This window comes from Numenius arquata, chromosome 7, assembly GCF_964106895.1.
Source record: "Numenius arquata chromosome 7, bNumArq3.hap1.1, whole genome shotgun sequence".
Taxonomy (NCBI): Eukaryota; Metazoa; Chordata; class Aves; order Charadriiformes; family Scolopacidae; genus Numenius; species Numenius arquata.
The window spans coordinates 1854736-1876293 of NC_133582.1; the positions used below are offsets into that span (position 1 = coordinate 1854736).

Below are 21558 nucleotides of genomic sequence, written 5' to 3' on the forward strand. Positions count from 1 at the left end.
CTAGGAAGAAGTATGCTCTTGTCTAAAATGGCATTGCAATATGAATGTTCTTTCACATGTATTATTACTAGAACAACCGAGTGTTCCTGATGCTGTACCATAAGCACACAAGCATTTATGTTGTTTTTTCCTGCTCTTTATTCCCTTTCAATTTTATGTTATTTCTTACTATTAGTAACTTGTTTTTCCCTTGATTCTTTACATAATGTGCTCTTATCTATAGAAGCATAACCATATCAAACAATCAGGTTTTGGTCCCCCTTCCCCTATAGATTGTTTATTGAAAAAATACACAGGAGCTTGTATTAGTAAACATTAGTTTACTAATTAGTAAACATACAAGGAAGCTAAAACTAAAGTAAATGGCAAGGCAGAATACAAATTTACTAAAAAATGAAACATTTTAGGTGTTTCCAAGGTGATTCAAACAATTATTGGAAAAGTTTGATACGTGTGAACTCCTGCAACCTTCTCTTGCCAAGGCAACTTCACTGAGGTCTATGAAAAGCCGAGGATCCATGCACAAAAAAAAGTACCCACCTAAGTAATCATACTCCTAACTCTTTTCCTTGTCATTTGAGAAACTCCTTAATACAATGTTACAGGCAAACAATTTCAAAGGATTTACTGATTATTTCACCCCTCATGGAATGAAAGCTACTTCTTGGTAATTCAAAAACCTCAGTCTCACTTGGGATGTGTTTGCACTTCCCTCCCTACGGTCTCTGTGGTGTTCCCAAAAATCTATTTTCTTTTTATAGCAATATACACCCCGCTATTATATATCTCCTTTCATTGTGAAGGGAAAGAAGGAAGAGGAGAATCCTAGTAGCCAGTGGAGAAACGAGTCCTTTTTTCTTACTTACTTAAATCCTAATACGCGTATTTCCTTGAATCCTGGAAGTTTCTCAAATATTTTTTGCATCTGCAGAAAAACATTAAAATTATGAATTCAGTGTAAGTTCTACTGCTAAAAAGCAAGCACAGTTTGACTATCTAGACAACATCTTTCATATTTCAGAAAGAACTTTAGGAAACAGTCTCAACTGCCCTCTTTGTGCTACCATCATTGCTCAACTTAAAAACAATATCTGGTTTGTGTATGCTGCCTGTATTACCTCCTAATAGGCAAAATGAAGTACAGAATACAGCTTTTTTTAGTAATATCTAATAATCTAGTTCACGATAGAGGAAGTCAAACAACACGAATCAAATGTTTTTCTTATTTTTAGCAATTTTGGTTCATGAATAATTTTGTGATTCAAGTAATCTTAACTGTAAATTGTTAATTATTTAGAAATACTAACCAAATGCAGATGGATTTAGATTATTTGACAAAACATTTAAAATTAAAGTTTTAACTGTCATGTACAAATAGAATAACTTCAAATATTTCTAATTCTAACGTAAACAATTGTACAATTACATGGTTTTGAACAGAAGAGACAATATGAAGAATAATCAATGAGTAGAAAAGGTGAATTCTGTACACATTTTTCAGACTTTAGGAGAGTAAGTGTTTTTATCAGCACCTTAAGAATTAACAACGTGTTGAGATCCAGCTGATTGATCTTTTGGTCTTTTCCAATTGCAGCAACATACAGCTAAGTAAAATGAATATTTTTTGTACACCTACTATGTACTGAAACTGAACCAGGATAGTGAAATAGCTTGCACTAAGGAATTGTCATAAAACTGATGAGAAGCTTTGGCTAATTTTATGAAGAAAGCCTTTTGGGAACCTCAAGTCATTAACTGCTATCTATTAAACTGATAGCTGAACATTCAGTTACTATTATTAATTATATGAAAACACCACAGATGTTCCAGTACTTGCAGACACTGTGGTAATACATAACAAAATGACTGGAAGTTCTTTGAAGAATAGTTCAGACAATAATAGCTAATTACTTTTAACATTTATATTACATTTCTCATTAGTTTTATTGTAAAAAATTAAATAATGACAAAGTACTGTCCATCAATTCCTGATTAAGCCCAAATTATATTCCTAAAGTTACTCTGTTCATCAGTTATCTGAGGCTCTACTGCTGACAAAGATGTTGGCTTGTTAGCTTGGTGGCTGAACAGATGGCCCCAACGAGGGGAAATGCTGGATATACACAAAGGAAACCTGAAGGTCTTGAGACGCTAGGAATTACCTGTTTCTAATGAGGGCAGTAAATTCTATTTCTGATTCACAGTGAAGGTAGTTTCATATTATGAATATCAGCCAACGCAGAAAGCCAACATTGTGGCATTCACTCAGCCTCCTTACCTGTAGCTGAAATTTGGCAGCGAGTTGTCGGTACTGCGGGGAGTTGGGATCATTGAGTTCAGCTGTGTACTCCTGATCAGTGAGGGTGACACTGAACTCTACCATTTGCTCCACCGGCAGTTCTGGGACTGTATTTGTTCCCAGCTCCTGGAAAAGAAGAGGAGAGGGGGAAAACATATGTTTCCTCAACATAGAAAGGACATGGACCTGTTGGAACGGGTCCAGCGGAGGGCCACGAAGATGATCAGAGGGATGGAGCACCTCTCCTATGAAGACAGGCTGACAGAGCTGGAGTTGTTCAACCTGGAGAACAGAAGGCTCCGGGAAGACCTTATAGCAGCCTTCCAATATCTGAAGGGAGCCTACAGGAGAGCCGGAGAGGGACTCTTTGTCAGGAAGTGTAGTGACAGGACAAGGGGTAACAGTTTTAAATTGGAAGAGGGGAGATTTAGATTAGATCTCAGGAAGAAATTCTTTGCTGTGAGGGTGGTGAGAGCCTGGCCCAGGTTGCCCAGAGAAGCTGTGGCTGCCCCATCCCTGGAGGGGTTCAAGGCCAGGTTGGATGGGGCTTGGAGCAACCTGGTCTGGTGGGAGGTGTCTCTGCCCATGGCAGGGGGTTTGGAACTGGATGGACTTTAAGGTCCCTTCCAACTCTAACCATTCTATGATTCTATGAAAAAAAGGGGAAAAATAAAACTAAGTGTTTTTTCCCCCACATTTCAATATTTAATACTTTCAGGTTTCCTTTCAAGCCTGTCCCCAAAATAACTTTCTGAACCATACCCTACAAAAGGTGAGGGTTTCTAGCCCCTTCTGTTGGCTTAACTCTTCTGCCTTTGCAAACAAGTTTCTCTTACTGTGACTTGAAAGTTGCCTTTGATATGCGTAAATGAAGGTGATGAAAACAATCAAGCCCCATTTCTTGCACAGAGACTGTTACCTTCTTATTTCCGTCATCATTAAAGTCATACAGCTTTACTTGCTACTTTGGAGGAAAGAGTGTGACATCAAGGAGAGTGACAAGCAAACGCTCAAACCTTGTTTGTGTCCTACCTGTGGTCAATGTTACTATTTCATGTTCAGAGGTTTGCATTTCTTTTTTTCCTCATAATAAAGTAGCATTAGCCCTACCTGCGTTTTGCCTTTACTGTGCAGCTCACTTCACTGCTATTAAAAATCCTTTTATTTTGAGGCTTTTCGAGGAGCTGCTCTAGAGGGGCAAACTATTTAGAAACTGAAAAAAAATCTCAGGGGAAATGCAAGGGGCCGGCTCCCACCTGGGTCCCCTCAGCAGCGGAACCTGAGGCCCTGGCCAGGCCTTGAGGGAGGTTCCAGAAGATTCCCCACAGCTGCCCTGAGGCCAGGGCCACTGCCTTGCCACCCCCAGCAGCCAGGACAGAGAAAATAAGAAAATACCAGCCCCTCTGCTCACCCCCAGCCCTCCGACGTAGCCTGTGGCCTGTGGTGGAGGGTGTAGCCCCGGTGCCATGCTGCATGGCTGCTCTGAGGAGACATCAGCAGAGATCCCCTGTTTGACTGGCAGGAGAAAGGCAAGAAGGTCCAGTCCTATCTCCTGTGCTGTGGAAAGCTCAAAGGTAGGTATCTTTACAGTATTTGATGAAAACCAAGGTTACAAAATGGTGCAAAATAGGCAATGGGCCCCTCATTAAAAGAATGAAGACTCTGCCTAAGAGTTGGTTGCCGTATTTTTATACTTTCTGCTGCGTATGAAAGAAAAAGAAGAGGTGAGTGAAAAAAGTGGGATAGGAAAAGAGGCTGCCCTCACCTTCACAGGCGTCTTCGTGTCGTTAACAATCTCGTTGAGCAGTGTGCCGTTGGGTACCGGTGCGTATGGAGAGAGGGATGTGCCGGGGGAGCCTGGGGGGTTTAAAGTAAAATCAGGCAAGAACAGGTTTGCATGTAAAAAGATCTTCCCCTTTCCATGTCGGTCAGGTGTCAGCTCGCTGGCAAAAGTGGCACTGACTATGCAGCAAAGAAATTGTGTGAATTAAGTAATAATATTTGATCATTTCCTGTCATACTGCATTCCATATCACCAAATGTCTAAGGTTGATTTTGGCAATTGAGATCTTTGTCTCTGTGATCACCACCTTTCTTTAGGGCTCAGTTTAAAGTAACAAGAGGCTTCGACAGTGTTTTCCAGCTGGAGGCAAAATTACCAAGCTGGAAACTGATACGAATAAGATTCCGTCATATTTAGCCCTCATAAAAATCTCTGTGCAGGATGAATCAAAATGCTCATATTTACAGATTTTTATCATTGGATGGATTTTTAACATTATTTTGAAGAACTGTAGTACACAACGCTGTTGGTAGGTCTAATTGGAATAATCTGCTCAAATTAATGTCTTGGCATCACTGTGACTTTCTGGCTAAAGTCATTCTTCATTTTCATCTGCTTGCTTATTTCAGTTACCGAAATGCAGCAGCTGACACTTCAGATGTTATTTCATAACTGAAGCAAAAATAGCTCTACTCTCTATTCTCCTGAAACTAGGAAAACATATTCATTTAAAGACTGTGAAACAAACCTGGAATGCTACATTTGAGTAGCAGACGTGCTGTAAAGGAATCAAAAAATGCTTCTTACAGATTATTTTGCTAAAGCATTCCATTTTACTTCACTGAACTTGTCATGCTACTGCATTCATTAAATTACAGCCTTCTAAGATCTATGAATCACTGGTTTTAGCAATTCTATTTAATGGGCAGACGCACAGCAAGCAGATTTGATTTTACCTGTAGAAATGGAAGGAATGTCTTCCAGCTTTTTGCCACCTGTTTTCTCTGTGGATATTTCATCTTTCCTATCAATCAAATAGAAATGAGTAATTTAATGATCAGCATGCTGTACTGGCAATGACAAAGGTGTTAAAAAAAACGTAGAAATGACCCCTATATTAAGTGTAATTTAAATGAGAGAAGTTATTTCTAATGGAATATTTGATAAGCTAGTTAAATAGGCAATAGAACAGTAGATCATATTTTTATATTCAACAGTTTGTATGTTTCATTTTCTGTCCTTCAATATATTTCTCCACCAAGGACTAGCAGTCCTGTAAGGAGTCTGCTCATGAGGGTTCATGACGGATTTTCTCTGAGCAATCAGAGGGATGGGGTCACAGAGATTAAATCAGCTCACAGGGTCTGCTTTTTCTCTCTTTGAAGTCTATGAATGGTTGACCACTGACTAAAATGGAAATAAGACTTCTTATACATTATCTAAACCAGCTATCGCTTCCTTTGCTATATCTCACCTTAAAGACAGTTCAGTGAGGGCTTTGGCCTTCTAATTTTAGAGCCAAAGGATATTTCATGGTTCCAAGGGTGTTTCAGGGTTTGGTGTGAGGAGAGGATGGGTGGGCTTACTGTTCAGTTGTCAGCCTGCATTATAATATCATAAAGACACTTCCACTAATCATAGAATGGTTAAAGTTGGAAGGGACCTTAAAGATCATCAAGTTCCAACCCCCCTGCCGTGGGCAGGGACACCTCCCACTACAGCACTAATGATAGCTTCAAATCAGATTCTTGGATCAAGATTATTATGAATTGTAGGAATGTTTATGCTTGGATCTGGAGGTAATACTGGTGGGGTAATGCCTGGTCCCCATGGCAGACAGCTGAAAACTGAAGAAAAATATGGTGGATGTGATGTGTGATGTCTGCCTTGCATCACAGGATTTTTTTTTGGGTATTGTTGGTATTATTTTCTGTTGTAAGTTTTACTGTCATGTGCTGATGAAAAATTTTTGGCACTGAGACTGTTAACTTGCCTGAAAAGCAGACATGGTATGTATATAGTACATATATATAAGTACATTTTTTAATAGGTGTGTCAAAGATTCCTGCAATTAAGACTGTAATTTCTGCTCCAAACACATTTTTTTTTATTAATTTGTGGCATTTGGAAACATTTAGTTTCTCAGATAAGAATCTTCCAAGTGACATTTCGAGATTTTTTGTTCCTGAAATTGAGGAGTGAAGAACTTAAGTTGTTTGGGGTTCTAAAACCCACACATGGGTGTGTGTGGAAAAAAACCACAGCATAAAATAAAAAGCCCAATCGTGGAAATACATAAGGATATCATTCCTCAAAGTTTCTATAAAAATAGCTATTATTAAGGCAGTGCACACAGGTGGAGTGTTTGTGAAAACTGATAGGAGTGACAGAACTAGAGGCACCATAAACGTGCAGTGTGGTGTTAACTGAGGCAGCGTGAAGCTTGTAGCATAGACAGAAGAGACGGCTGGGCTGCATTTCTGTGCAGGACCAATCTAGATGTTTAATAACATAAATCAATAACATGAACAACTCCCGATTTACCACATCCTCTGGATATCTTGTGTGGTGAGAACTTAAGTATTATTTGTAATGTTTTCACAATGTTAACTAATTATGTGTTGAGTCTTTAATGGAGACCAATCTCTTTACATGGCATCTACAGAACATACAAAATGTTTCCCAAACCACACAGTGGTAAAGATGAAGTCCAACAACGCAGAATCATTGCTGGCTGTATTTTCAGCTAAAATATGAGTAATTTCGTAGAATTTACTTCACCTTCTGGACTGTGTCTAGGGAAAGCTGTACTGTTCACAGAGAGCATAAGAACTCTGAGACAGTCACATCACTTATTGCCTTGCTGCTGCTGTTTGCACTAGACTGAGTGAAAAGACCTCCCTTTAGACTTCCAGGGGAGCTTAATTAGGCCCTACATTATTAAAAATACATATCTGAGAAAGAGGAACACTCAAAGCTCCCGTGTCATAATGAATAGATATACCTAAGACCTTTGTGATCATGAGACAGTATAACTTATGAATGGAAAAGATTATTTGCTACACTGGAAAATCTAAGAAAGTTTGAAGGAAAAATAATACATTAATCAGAGAAACTGAGGACAATGATTTGTCTAGCTGTACTGTAGTATTTATATGCAGAGAGACAGTGTTTGGTATAGTAACTTTAATCCTGCCATTCTCAGCCTTCTGAGCATTGCCAGGAGCGTACTTTTTTTCCAAGAGTTCCTGGAATAAAGCATCCCATTAGTTAACACTATCATGACGTGTAAAAATGCAGGGGAAAGCCAAAGTGAAGGTATAGAGTTTTCATGCTATAGCTCAACGTATTCTGCCAGATAAACTTTTGTTCAGCTCTCTGACTTTCCTTTTGAGAATCATAGCAATTGTGGACTCCCAGTCAACACTAGTCTAACACAAAGCCGTGGCTCTGTCAGGTTTCATGCTCACATTAGCCTGCAAAGACATTCTGTGGTGCCTCAAAGCGAGCAGGAGGTAACTCAGACATTTGGCCACCTTAATTATTTATGATCTGATTACTGTGTACTATGATACATACAGTATACACATCTCTCACAGCACACACCAAATACGCCACAGAGCTATCCGTATATCTGTTCACATCCACACACATCTACACATTTTATTTTTTTTCAAAAAAAGGCAGTTAACATCAAGTGGCAAGGTTCTACTTGTGCTACTTACCTTTCCTGGAAGGTTCTATGTTTTACTCGCTGCAAAAAGATTAAGAAAAACAGCGTTTTACTAGTGGGTGTATCCAACCATTGAGCAGAAGCCTGTTAGCTCTTTCGTTTACTGTACTTTTATGTTTTCCTCCTAACACATGCCCCCTCCTCTTCCTGAGCAATACTTTGCCATTATACAAACAGATGGGGAGGCACTGGGAAGTCTCCCCCAGTTTCTAAACAAATGTCCGTAATCCTTACCCGTTGGATTATTTCCAGGTGCTCCTGAGAATTGCTGAAGTTTTTGCCAATGTCGAATATGCAGAAGGTTTCCCTCTGGCAGGCAGTAACCCAGTTCTGATATTCAGAAGTATCAGGAATCCGATCCAGAAAAATCCGAAAGGCTTCCCACACAGCTTCCTGGCAGACTGCGTAAGAAGAGAGGGGATGGGGATGGATGCTTTGTACCAAAAAGTAATCTTGAAAGCCTTTTTGAAGTGATTTGGGATTTATACATTTTACTGTACTCAGTAAACAAATCCAGCTTCTAGGTATTTTAAGATATTTAGGTCTTTTAGGTATTTTTCAGTTGACAGTCATTTGCCTTTATGCTGAAGGATTAACCCTCTTTGGGTTAAGGATTGCTAATTTACCTCATTTTAAAGAGAGATTAATTTGAATAAGGAGCAAACACAAAACACACTTCCTTCACCTCAAAGGTACATACATACAAAGGTACATACTGGATGTTCCAGTGAGAGCAAGCAGGGAGGTAGAGAAAAAAAAAAATCTAGCAGTCATCATGCTTGAGTAATTATCATTTTAACTGTACACAAAGGTTTTGTACATTAGTATGGTTAACTATACATAGAACAAGCTAAACAGAACCTATTTAAGATTTTGACATTCCCCACACATATAACAAAACATTTTAATGGGAAAAAATATTTTTAAATGCAGCAGGCTAAAATGGTTTGATTATATTCCAAAAATATAGTTTTGATTATATCCCAAAATTTCCATGTGATTAGTCTTTTCAAAATGACGTTCTGCAGCAGGAACCTGCTTTTGTGTTTCTTTAAACACCTCTGGAAAATTTGAATGACTCAGTATAGGTAATGACTCAGTATATGATTCTATGATTTCTGGGTGACTGCCTCTGTCTGTACTTGTTGATTCCTCTGGTTTTGGTAGAGTCAACAAAGCCAGCTATATTTTTGGCTTTGTGAAAATATAGCATACACTCACTCAAGATGAAGGAAGACACTTCTTGTTGTTTAAAGCTTAATGTTTTTAGAGAAGGGGATTTGCAAACATATTAGAAAAGCCATTTTAACAAAAACTTGCAAGCAATTTAAAAGCTGTTGCCTTTAGCACTTTACTTTGCATAGTTCATTACTGTGAGGCAGGACATTTATTTTCAGTACTTGATACTTCTTTGACTTAGGGTGAGATAATTATCTGCCTTATCTAAAATAACGGTGTCTCTGGAATGAGTGCCATCGGTTTCTCTAGGTACTCTCTAAACTTGCTGGATGTACTCACCTAGCTGTGTTAGGCCACATCAGTAATACCTCGGGAACAACCTGCCCTCCCAGCAGAGCAGCTGCATGTGGAGCAGATGTGGTCAGATTATTAAAAAGGAACAGGATGTCTTTGGAAGAGGTTTATTTATTAGGAGCTAGCAGTTAAGGCTGCTTTCTGTCATCTTTTTCTCACAACTCTGTGGTATCTGTCTTTCTGAGCAGTAAGTGCTGAATAAAGATATAGTGTCTGATGAAAAGTAACCCAGTTATCAGGGTTTAGATAAACATGACACGTGGCCAGCTGACGGGGTGGCGTAGCTAATTCCATGCTTGCTCCCAGTTTGCCCCAAATGAGGGACTGACTTAAGCTATGGTGTGTTATTTCAGAGTTGAAATACTGCCATTCCAGTGTGGCTACCAGATTACGTTTTTGCAAAGGCTTCAGGGATAATGCTTGCATCATCACGTTTGCACTTCTACCTTTCCCCCCCCCCATTTCTCACTTTCATCAGGTAAATTAGCTTGCTCAGCTGGGAGGGCAGAGGTCTTGGGTTATGATCTTTCCCTGACAGAAAGATTTTTTGAGGTTCTAACCAAGGACATTGCAATGGAAAATGTGCAACTATTCAAGGGAGCAAAACCGCCTTTTTCTTAATGAGTGTACAAATTATTCAGCTGCAGTCATTTGTTCTCTTGCTTACTATTTTGGAATACTCCAGCTTCAGTTGAAGAACTGGATGATACCTACTCGGAGAATTTTGTGAGTGTAGGACACTGCCGGGAAAGAGGAGCTGTAAGTTTAAAACCTGCTTGCACTATAAGACTTACAAAGCCCTATGCCCCACTCCAAACTGGTGAGCTGCTCCCCAAAAAGGTGGTAGTAAAAGGCGGTTGTAGTTGCAGCTCTTTGAGTTCCGGTCGATGATACCTGCCTGTCCCAGGGTAGCTTGTTTTTATCCCAATCAGGGACACGACCAGTGAGTTTTAGGGACCTTTAGGATTAATTAGTTTTTAAGAAAGGCTTTTTGGACCAGCCTCTTTAACATGTTTCAGAATTCTGTCTAATGCCCATTAGGTTGGAGTTCAGTCCCCCAGTGAATGTTAAATATGTTTGTATCCATAGGAATGGCTGCAGACATTGGTGCAGTCTGCCCATGCTGCCTAGAGCAAGCGAATTGCTGGAGTCAAATTTTTGCAGCTCTACATCCAGGTTTAATTTCAGAGGGAACTACCTGGTTCCCTGAAAGAGAGTTAAGGAGCAACAAAGTTATATACATGTATGTGAATGGTTGGAGATCAATATCGAGGACAAACAGACAAGCAAAATTAATTTAGAGAGTAGATGTTGCCTTAGATACTTGCATCCCATAAGTGCTGACTAGGTTTTAGAATTAGCTTTGGACCATCTACCTGCAGCACAAAAATATGATCTTTTTTTTTTTTTTTAATACAAATTGGAATATCCACAGAATGAAAAGCTGGGAGAGGGCGAAGGAGGAAGAGAGGAAATATTAAAAAAAAAAAAAGAAAAAATCCAGAGGGCTATTTGCATCGTACTTGCTAGGAACCAAAAATTGGAGTGATAACTCCATAGGCTCTCTACCATCAAGGGAGGAAAAGAAAGGGCTGGGGAGGGAACGAATTAATTGGGAAAGGGCAGAAAAAAATATTACAGACTTTTTAAAAATAAGACTAAGGTCTTTTCACGAGCTGTTGGCAGTTAGGTAAGTATTTGTAGCGTACAAATGCTGCCACAGACTTAATATAACTACTGATACACCAATGCATTTGTACAGTGACTGATTAATAGTTTCATTACTTATCTTGAACAGGTGGGATTAATTCTGAGTAGCAATGATGGTACCCGCTGCACTTTAGAGAGAGGTGGTACCTCTTTACAAGGTAGTGCAAGCATAATTAGGTTTTCACGTTCTGCCATGCTAGAACACTATGCAATTACACCGAGTTCATTAATCTTTTGAGTACGTTGTTTTATACTGTTCTGGTAACGGTCTGTCTTAAACCATGCTAATGTACATCTAACGTTTGATTATCTGTGTGAAAATAAGGCATAAAGACAGTATCACATACGCTGCCTGGGGCTAAAGAACGAGATTCTGGAAAACTACTGTGTTTCTTCAATTAAAAGAAATACTTTAAGGGAGGAAGTACGTGTTGTAATCATCATCTTACCTCTTAATCTATAGTAAGCTTGATGACTGGCTAAAATCTGCTTCACTGATTCTTGTGGGCAAACTTTCACACCAGTTGAGAAGAAGGATGACCTCTTTATTCGGTGTTTTGACATATCAAATATCCGCCTTATGGTTGATACTCTGGACCTCTTTGTTGTTCTTTCTGTTTTGTCTGACCCTGAGGCATCTGCAAGATGTTTGGCTTCACCACGGTTTATTTTATTAGGAATTTCTGGAAAAGACACAAAGTAAGCATGTACATAAACGTATGTTACATGGGCAGGAGGTATCAGATGTAAGGTCACATCTGGAAAACGGGCACAAACCTGAGAGCTCTTTTTGTTACATAATATTGGTGTCAATACCCTGCTGAGGAGAAACATCCTGTGATCACACGGGAGAACTGGGGCTCAAGAGACCTGGTCACTAATTTTCTTACATGTCAACACGTGACCTCAGGGGCACACAGGGTAAAAGTTTCAGAAGCCCTAAATCTTGTTTTCAAAAGTGACTTTGGGTTAGATCCACAAAGGACACTTCAGTGCGTTAACTTTGTGCTACAGCATCTCATTTGAGAGCACATCACCTCGAAGGGAAATTTACAGTAGTGATAAATGACGGTCTGGAGCTTGGGGAAAGTGAAGCATATCTGTAACAATTACAGTGTAAAAAGGTGTCTGTGCTAGCACATAAATAACGTCAAAAATAGTTGTACCTCAAATCTGTACCCTTTCTAGATATTCTTATTTTTCCTTTGGGCTTCAAGGCACATCTCCCTTCACATCAGGTTCATAGTCTTGAACCCCTCCCAAGGACTGGACCCTGAAACTCTTTCTTTCAAAAGCTGAACAGGAGTTTGATTGCCTTTGGGGAAAGAAAGAGCAGTTTCCAGTCTCCCTTGTTTGCTCCCCAGTGCATTCCTCTATCCTTCCTTCATATAAACAGAAGTGTTAATCAGAACAGACTGTAATTATGTATTCTTTGCCACCGGATGTCAGGAGTTGTGGATGCTTTGGCACTGTATCTCAATCAATCTTTAACTATTCCTGGCAAAGTGGAACAGCTACAGTAGCAACAAGTGGAATCGGTGAGTGGGAACTGAAGATCTAAGCTTTACTTGTGGAGCTATTCACTAATGAAAAATCAAAACGTTTCTAGGGTGTCAAAATAGCCTCAAGCATAGGAACCCCCATCTTAAAAGGCACACAAAAATTCAGGACTCATTTGGTTCCACTTCTTAGGTATTTGTGATGCAGCATTACATGACATAGCAGCTAAATTTAATGTAAAAACTTAATGATAAAAATAACATATAAGGCTTGCATTTAAATTATCTGAATTATAGCATTTTGCAGGTTCATGTGACAGGAGCAATTAGTGTCTTTTAGATTATCTTCCAAAATTTTGCATACATTATTAATAAAGATGTCAAAGTTAATTTGGAAATACCTTTTTTTGGTTCCACTTTCATATATTTGATAGTCATTGCAGATGAAAATTAAAGTGTAAACAGAATAAAAGACATTTTGAAAGAGAAGTGCAAAATTTCTAGATAACTGGCAAACTTTAAGGGAGAAAATGTAAGAAAGACATGGTATATGTGTGCCTGAATGCTGAGGAATTGACTGAAAAAATTGCTTTGAAGAATGGTTTAAAAACTTGTAAAAGAATAAGAGGAAATAATAGGGTTCAAATGGAACAAGTTTAGTGAGAGTAATACTATAAAAAAAAAAGTAAAAAATTATCAGCTTACTGGTGAAAGAAGAAATGTCATGTTGCATATAGCAAACTAATTATCGTGTTCTTAAGCAAATCAAAAGAAAATAAGGAAGGTAAAAACACATTGTCCTGATAATTTGGAACTGTATTAATTAAATGCTTAAAGAAAAGCGGGCAGATAAATGTTAAGAGAAAAATAATTTAAAAGTACGGTTACAAAAATAATTGTACTTGAAATGAAGAATGGGAAAAGTTCTACCATATATATGCCAGTATACTTATATATGTGTGTGTATATATGTCTATATATACATATATATATATGTTTACCTTCAGAACAAACATCCAATGCTTACTGCGTAGAAATCCTAATAATGACATATATATTATGAGGGAGGCAGAACTGTGATATGGAAAACAGTTGTCTGGTTGACTGATTATGATGAATATTGTATGAAAGGCAGGAAGTTAGGCAATGAGGGCAGGAGGTGATTGTTATTGCTATGTAAAGCAGCAACCTGTAGGTCTAGAACTGTCTAATTGTTGCAAGAGAATTTAAAACAATGATGCAGTCATATAGTGTTTGTTATTAAATGAAATGGAAGTAATTTTTCTGCAGTTATGTCACATCATGAACCATAAACTGCGTAAAAGGAATTTCCCCTGTGAAAACATGGCTCTGGGTCCATCAGAAGCCACGAGTGGCCAAACACCGGATCAGGTGAGACACATAATTACTTGAATGATACATGGGGCCAGAGCAAAACATCCAACTCCATTGAAACCTCAGGGCAGACCCCTGAAATGATCTGGAAGAAAATACCAAAAATCTTTCTGGAAAGCAGCCAGTTTTACAAGCTATATTAACTGTGATAGATTAGTAAATTTCCCTTATTAGAGTAACTTTTATTATTATCAGTTCTTGAAATGACTTTTGACTTTTTTATTAAATTTAAGCAAAATTTGAATTGAAAGAAGCATCAACCCCTTTCTGCACAATTGTCCAATACTTATTTCCTAATATTTACGGAATATGAATGGAAGAAAACCTGTCTTTTGGAACAAACATTATTTGTTTATAATTCTTCAGACCTGTGCTTTCCTCTGTGTCTGTGGAAATTTTGAACTGAGAAATTTTAACCTAAGATGGCTCAGCCATGTGCTTTACTATAATATCCCTCCATCTAAAACTTTTTAGATGCTTGGCTTTCTGTTTCCTGGGTTGAAAAAAAATCTAAAAAGACCTGTGCTATTATGAACTTGAGCCCATATACGTTAGCTGATTCATTTTCTTTTTACCATGCAACATAATCAAATAAATTGGAGTGGTGCAAATTTTACAGGTTACATAATTTGATCATGTAAAAAAAAAAGAACTCCCAATAATACTGGTTTGTTTTACCATTCTATAAAGAAGACATTTTTGTAATTTTTTTTTTTTTGTTCCCATTCTGTGTTTTACCTTTAAAAGGTATGTCTAAGATTTATAGTTTCTTTGATGGTTCTAGGGCAGAAGGGCAGATAACTGTCCAAGTCTGGTAACTTTTTACTGTCCATTAGCTTAATCTCCAGGGTGCCTTAAACAAAGCTCTTACTCTCTTTCCTTATTCTCACGTGAAAGAATCTGCACCATTGTCCTCATTTTCCAGGTGACATTTGAGGAAAAAAGTTGAGGTAGTATTACCATGGTAATTTAGAGAGTCACTGTCATCCATTATTAAAATTTGGAGCTCCTGATCTCTAGTCCTGAACTTAGAGAAATATAACAAAACATTTTCAAAATATGATATAGCAATCTTATTTTTATGGGACCTAATCAAAAGTGCGTTGACATCCATACGGGTCTCTCAAGCTCATGGTACTGTTCTTCAGGTTTTGTTTTCAGGCAGATAAACAGTATTAATTTCTGAAATTAAAAAACTGAAGTCCTCAGAATAAGGCCAGGTGTTGCCCCTGTGTCTCTTGAGACATTATCAAATTTATACCCTCACTAAAGAAACAAAGCAGGCGAAACAGATTTCAAAGTGAGTGTTCCAATGTGTTCTTAATAATCTACATGATGAAAAAGGAAAACTACATTACTAGGTTCTAGAATAAAAGAGTTTAAAGCCATTCAGATGATTGATCAGTGGGATTTTCTTTTATTTGCTTTCATAAACACAGGAGCAAGAAGCTGGTATTCATAACTTTTTTTGTGTAATTATAGTGGTTTCTTTTCTATACAGCTTTATTCTTTTCTAACTGTTAATAGTATCAGTTTTGGGAGGCCTCCCAAAACACCAGTTTTGGTGTGGTTTTGTATTTTTTCGCCAGCAGGGTGAGAGAGGTGATTCTGCCCCTCTGCTCTCATGGGTACTGTGTCTTGGGCCCCCAACATAAGGACATGGAGTTGTTGGAGAGGGGCAAGGGGAGGCAACGGAGATGCTGTGAGGGCTGGAGCCCCTCTGCTGTGAGGACAGGCTGCGAGAGTTGGGGGGGTTCAGCCTGGAGAAGAGAAGGCTCCGGGGAGACCTTAGAGCCCCTTCCAGTCCCTAAAGGGGCTCCAGGAGAGATGGGGAGGGACTCTTGATCAGGGAGTGGAGCCATAGGATGAGGGGGAATGGTTTTAAACTGAAAGAGGGGAGATTGAGATGAGATCTGGGGAAGAAATTCTTTGCTGTGAGGGTGGTGAGAGCCTGGCCCAGGTTGCCCAGAGAAGCTGTGGCTGCCCCATCCCTGGAGGGGTTCAAGGCCAGGCTGGATGGGTCTTTGAGCAACCTGGTGTGGTGGGAGGTGTCCCTGCCCATGGCAGGGGGTTGGAACTAGTTGATTTTTAAGGTCCCTTCCAACTAAAACCATACTATGATTCCATGATTTATCTGGGAGCTAACTGGAGTAGCTGAGGCACAGGAGAGAACTCACTTTGGATCTCACTTATCCAGGTTCAGTGCACTTAGCACTGCTGGGGAAGAGGGCAGTATCCACTACTGAGGGGATGTTTTGCTAAAAGATAAGGAGTTGACATTGATGCTTAGCTTCAGAAGAAGATGTACACTGACCAGAGGAGAAGACCTACGTTCCTAAAAGAGAAGAAGAGGACTAAGGCATTTATATTAATAGTAATTAATTTTAATTCTTAAAAATTGACAATGATGGGCTTGATATTTCCTGTTCGGTATGTTGGCTTGTGTGAATGCCATTCTTAAATGTCACTAAATAGTAAAATTACCAGTGGAATGAGGCCTGGGTATCTAATTGTGGCAAAGGGGGCCTATAGCTTCTCTCCTGACTATAGTCTTGTTTTCAGTTAGGTCTGTACCAAGGGATTTTCCTTCTTGAGAATTTAGGGAACTGCTGGGTTTTCATAAATTATTCTTCTTGGTAGGGATGTGTGATGATGCTCCTTTGAACACTTATGGAAGATAAAGAAATTTGTTACTGTTAACATAGTACTCAAATTTAAGGCAAGGCTCCCATGAATCCTTATGTCATACATTCCAGTTGTACACCCCAGAACATACATGGAAATAAATCTGATAGGAAGGTAATTCTGGCCCTGTTCCAAAGTAGAAATTTAAAACCCAGTAGAACCTCACCGCTGAAAAGATAAGCGTGGTGGCCTGAATACAGTTAGCTACATAGCTATAAGCCTGTGTCCTATTGGTTTGCAGACATCTATGTGACAAGGCAGTTGCTCTGAGAATCAGTGTGTTAAACCCTGATGTTGTCCCCCTTTATGCCTGCAATGTCTCTTACAGGCCAGGGCTTCAGCTTCTATGTCACATCTCAGGTCCTCGTGCTTTTGGGAATCGAGGATGATGGTGTTACTCTGTCAGACAGGTATATTGTAAGGTTAAAACTGGCGGTATGTTCGCACATAATAAGGCGTGCTTCAATTAAGCAAGGGTATATAAACACGCACTGTGGAAGGCATCAGGGTACTCCCAGGTGATTGTTAGTCTTATATTTTTCCAGATATGCTACTATTCTGCAGTGTCAGTCCAGGAAATAGCAGCTGACAGTGACTGAGTGCCAGTATATATGTATATACATGCAGACAGATAGAGATAAATTTCTTTTTAGGAAGTGTCTTCTTCAATTTCACACGCTCCTAAGGGGAAGAAATTGTTAGAAACACAGCTGGGCTTGCAAGGTGCACAGCGTGTGGAATGTCCAGGATAGCGCACCTAATTTCTGACAAAAATGGAAGAATTGTGTGATAGAGAATGAGTAGAAGACACTCATTTTAATCCCAAAGGGACTGGGAATAAGATAAAGTTACAAAAGCAGAGGGGAAAACATATATTTGAAATATTTTAAAGCATCAAAATGCAGTAGAATGCAAAAATAGTTTTCCTTCTGGGAAGAAGACACAGCGTTTGCTAAATCTGATGAATGTTGGCCATAACACTAAACAATAATCTGAATTTCTAGCAGGTTAAGGCTCCAACTAAAGTTGCTTTATTGTAGCCTGTAAATTAATGTCCTGTAAAAGGAGAAAACCTTTTTTTATTAAGAATGATCACCTTGTCCACAGTTGTTTTCAGAGAAAAAAAATCCCACAGATCTGACTGTTCATTCATATATAGTTCACTAATCACTGTGGTACGGGTGTGATTATATCTGGCATTAATCTTTAAGATTCAGTGACAATATTTAGTATTTTTATTCAAGTTTGGATCTTGGACAGGAAATAGCTAAGATTAAAACCCACAAAATCCAATGTTATATTTATTTGGGGAACCCCCCCCACTTTTCATTTGTTTGTAAGCACAACCAGGAAATCTAGCTTTAACTTGGTAATCCTTATTTTATGTGTGAAAGTAAAAAATAATTTTAGTGCAAAAAGCAGATGCCTTTTTCTTTCCTTTCTTTCTTTGAAGCTTTGTGTTCTTTGACTTCCCTTTCCCTTTGGCACAAATTTGCTTAACCCTTTTTTCAGGGGCAATTATAGTAATGAAGATCTGCAACACTTATTGCTGAATCGGAACAGCCGAGCGGGAAGGGGTAAGTCAGAATGAATTAAAATGATTTCATAGAGCACACACAAAGCCTTTGTGTCCTAAAGAATGGCTGAGGATATTTACTTGCTCAATAAAAAAATAACACTAAACAGCCTTGAACACTTTCTGTCTCCCTCTCATTCTCAGTATCAAGTGTTCGGATGTATCCAGCATCAATGTATGGCTTTGGGAATTCAAAGCTCCTCTGTATTTTACCAGTTAGATTGGTTTTTCAGTATATTACAATTCAACAGTTAAAAATTACTCATATTTTTTGTGTAGACTTTCTTGCTATTGCAAGGATTTACCCCCCTCACTTTCCCTTCCCATTCTTAGTGACGCTTTGTGTCAGGGCAAAGACCTGAGTTTAAGTCCTGAGGTCATTTCCTGGATTCTGGCACTAGTCATGGCCAAAGATAAACACTCGATCTCTAAATCTTTATGCTGCTCCCTACAGTTTCCACGTTGATTACTGTGGAATTGGAGGTGCTCCTGGGCAACCTCCTAAATGGCTGGGAAAATGACTTTTTGTGTCCTAAAATAAGGAGGGGAAAGAAGGACCAAAAGACATTTCTGAGCAAACCCCTTTTTTGTTAACCCTGAAATATAGATGTGCGTAAAACAAACATTTGAATTCAGAATAGTCTCACAAGGGGAAAAAAAAATCAACTGATTAACTCTATAAGTATCGAGAGATTATTAGTTCTGTGTTTTTTCTCTTAAGATGGGAGTATTTTATATTTTGTCTCTTATTTGCTAGTTGATATGTACTTCAGTAGTCCAAAAACCCTCAAATTATCTATGTTAGGATCACTAATGAGTGATGAATATAAATATTCAGACTACTGAAATACTTTTCAGTGTACGTTTCAAAATATTTTCCTTAAGTGTCTGATCCTAGTACTAAGTCATAAAATAACAGTTCTGGAAGCATCCCTGTTCTGGAAAAGCAATTTCTTAACACAAGCATTAAGTCTTTTGAGAATTGTGTACATATATTTGAGATAACATAATTTTTAAATATTATATATGGCATGACTAATGACAATAAAAAGTAACTTATGCATTTGCGCATACCACATGTACTTAATAAAACTAGTGGGAAGGCATTTTTCCAATTATCTCTTGCATGCGTGTATAGAAAAAATATTTTTTTCCCCTGAAAGCCATCAAAAAAGAGACAATTCCAAGACTGCTGTATAAGCAAGATGCTATGTTTACTATTCATTGTTGCTTCCTGAGTGTTGATAAACATTCTATGCACCAAGTCTTCTGATACATCTCGTAGGGAGATAATACACAGTTCTCTATTCCTCTCTGTCAACATATTGTCCCAGACCTTTGCCAAAGCCTTTTATGGGAAATGTATTGAAACATACAATCACAATTTGGAATGGGTGAAACTATATGACCCAACTTTTTACATTGTAGCTTTCTCAGTTCCTAACTATAAATATGGACTGTAACGATACCATCAGCGTGCAAGAATTACCTGGAATTCATTCAATCCCTTTCCATCATAGAATATGCAACTTAAATGCAAAAGCAGTGCATTTTGACATGCCTTTTCCTCTTGCCAGACATGAACTATTGCTCATTTTCTCTTTTTTTGGCCGTGTTTCTAAAATAACATTAATGATTAAATGATATTATTTACATGGAATTAAAAAGTTAGAGCAACAGAATAGAAATCTAATGTTAACTAATATGCTACTACTGTGCCAAGATTTCTTCAGTACTGTAATTGTCCACTAAAGAAGATTTATATCATTTCAGTGAGATACAAGAACTGTGATCTTTATTTTTTAAAGAAAATCTGTGCAAAGAAACGCAAGATAAAAAAATGTGAATTGTAAATAAAACTTTCCAAGTAGTGACAGCAGACTATATTTCACTCCCTCTTTTTAACAAATATTGAAATACCATTGAAGAGACTTTTCTTTTATCTTTTTACAAATTCTTTGCATTTAATTAACATGCCTGAGATTGACACAAAATAGGAGGTCATTCACTTGAGCAAGCATAAAGCAGTTGTAATGTTGGCTTTTAATTCCATTATATAAATATCAAAGCACAGATGGAAAAGTTAGTAAGAAACCTTCCCCAAAATTAAACATTGCCCAATGCTCTAAATCTATTGAATATTGAACTGAACAGGGAAAAGTCACGTCACCATCTTTTCTTTTTTGTTGTTAAAGAAACATTAAAATTCCTGTGAACTTTTTAAAAGGTGCAATAGTTACCTGTTGGTTTCTTGCAAACAATTTTGCAGTCATTCTTACAGTAATCCTGACTAGTATTGGGTTTTTTTGGCATACATTCATGTATGGTTTATTCCTCCAGAATGTGCATATTTAAAAGTTTTTGAAGTTGTTTCTGACAATGGCTCATAAATGCAAAGATACACTTCACTCCTTTCTTGTCATTTCAGGGACAGCAGACCATCTTTAACAGCACTTAGATTTTCTTTCAGCTATTTTGCCACTTCCATATTATTGTTTTAGAAATTATATTTTTTCATAACAAAACATAGGCAGGTAAATCAAAACTAAATGGCATCTCTTACAGAGATTGTAAAGTCAGAAGAAATCTCAACATTTCCTTTTCCAACTTTACATCAGTGTCAGTAACTTTACCGTCTCTAGCTGAATTGTCAAAACACCAAATTCCAAAGAAAGTATACTGTAACATAAAAATATCCTGATATTTCAATTTTTTTTTTTCAACTTAGGCAATGTAAATTAGTATAACCTTTTATATATGAACTTACCTCTGCTTCCCTGAACTTGGAGAGCAAGGCAAATGATCAAAAATATTAATCCAGTTTTCAAATGCATGCTGTCTATTGATCATTCACAGTTTTCGAGAACAATCATGCAGGAAATAATAATATTTAGCTGAAGTAGAAGATTTTTTTTTCTCTTAAAGAACTAAAATTTCCAAGCGTCTTCCCTCTTTTTTTTTTTTTTTAATTTTTTTTTTTAATTATTATTTTTCAGGTGTTTCCAGCCTTGGACTGCATTGAATTGCAACTAGGAGAAGATTGCTACAGGTGCCAGAATGCAAGAGCTGGACAGACCCCTCCAACGCACACACTTCTAGCCCGGGGGACTGGAGCGGTAAGACAAGAGTGACGAAGTTTTTAAAAAAAAGCAGTGTCTGTTTCTGGAATAATCTGTTTATCTGCTGCTCAGACATAATCCCTCTTACGGTCCAGCTGGAAGAGCTTTCTTCATCTTATTAACCTTATGGAGCAGCATCTGTCAACCCCAGAAGACTTCAGTAGCACCATGATAAACAACGGAAGTCTCTTCTAGTGCCCGTCGCCTTCGAACATTGATCCTTCGG

At 38.1% G+C, this 21558-nt stretch overlaps 1 protein-coding gene across 1 annotated transcript in view; it reads right to left on the minus strand.

The window, feature by feature from the left end:
• Positions 1-21047, minus strand: part of IMPG1 (interphotoreceptor matrix proteoglycan 1) — a 47611-nt gene extending 26564 nt beyond the window's left edge. The window contains exons 1-8 of the mRNA XM_074150914.1: positions 20981-21047; positions 11508-11741; positions 8050-8216; positions 7808-7836; positions 5039-5106; positions 4065-4156; positions 2279-2425; positions 867-925 (exon numbers count right to left, since the gene is read on the minus strand). Coding sequence (XP_074007015.1) covers positions 867-925; positions 2279-2425; positions 4065-4156; positions 5039-5106; positions 7808-7836; positions 8050-8216; positions 11508-11741; positions 20981-21047 — 863 coding nt within the window. The remainder of the gene's footprint in view (positions 1-866; positions 926-2278; positions 2426-4064; positions 4157-5038; positions 5107-7807; positions 7837-8049; positions 8217-11507; positions 11742-20980) is intronic.
• Positions 21048-21558: the final 511 nt, after the last annotated feature.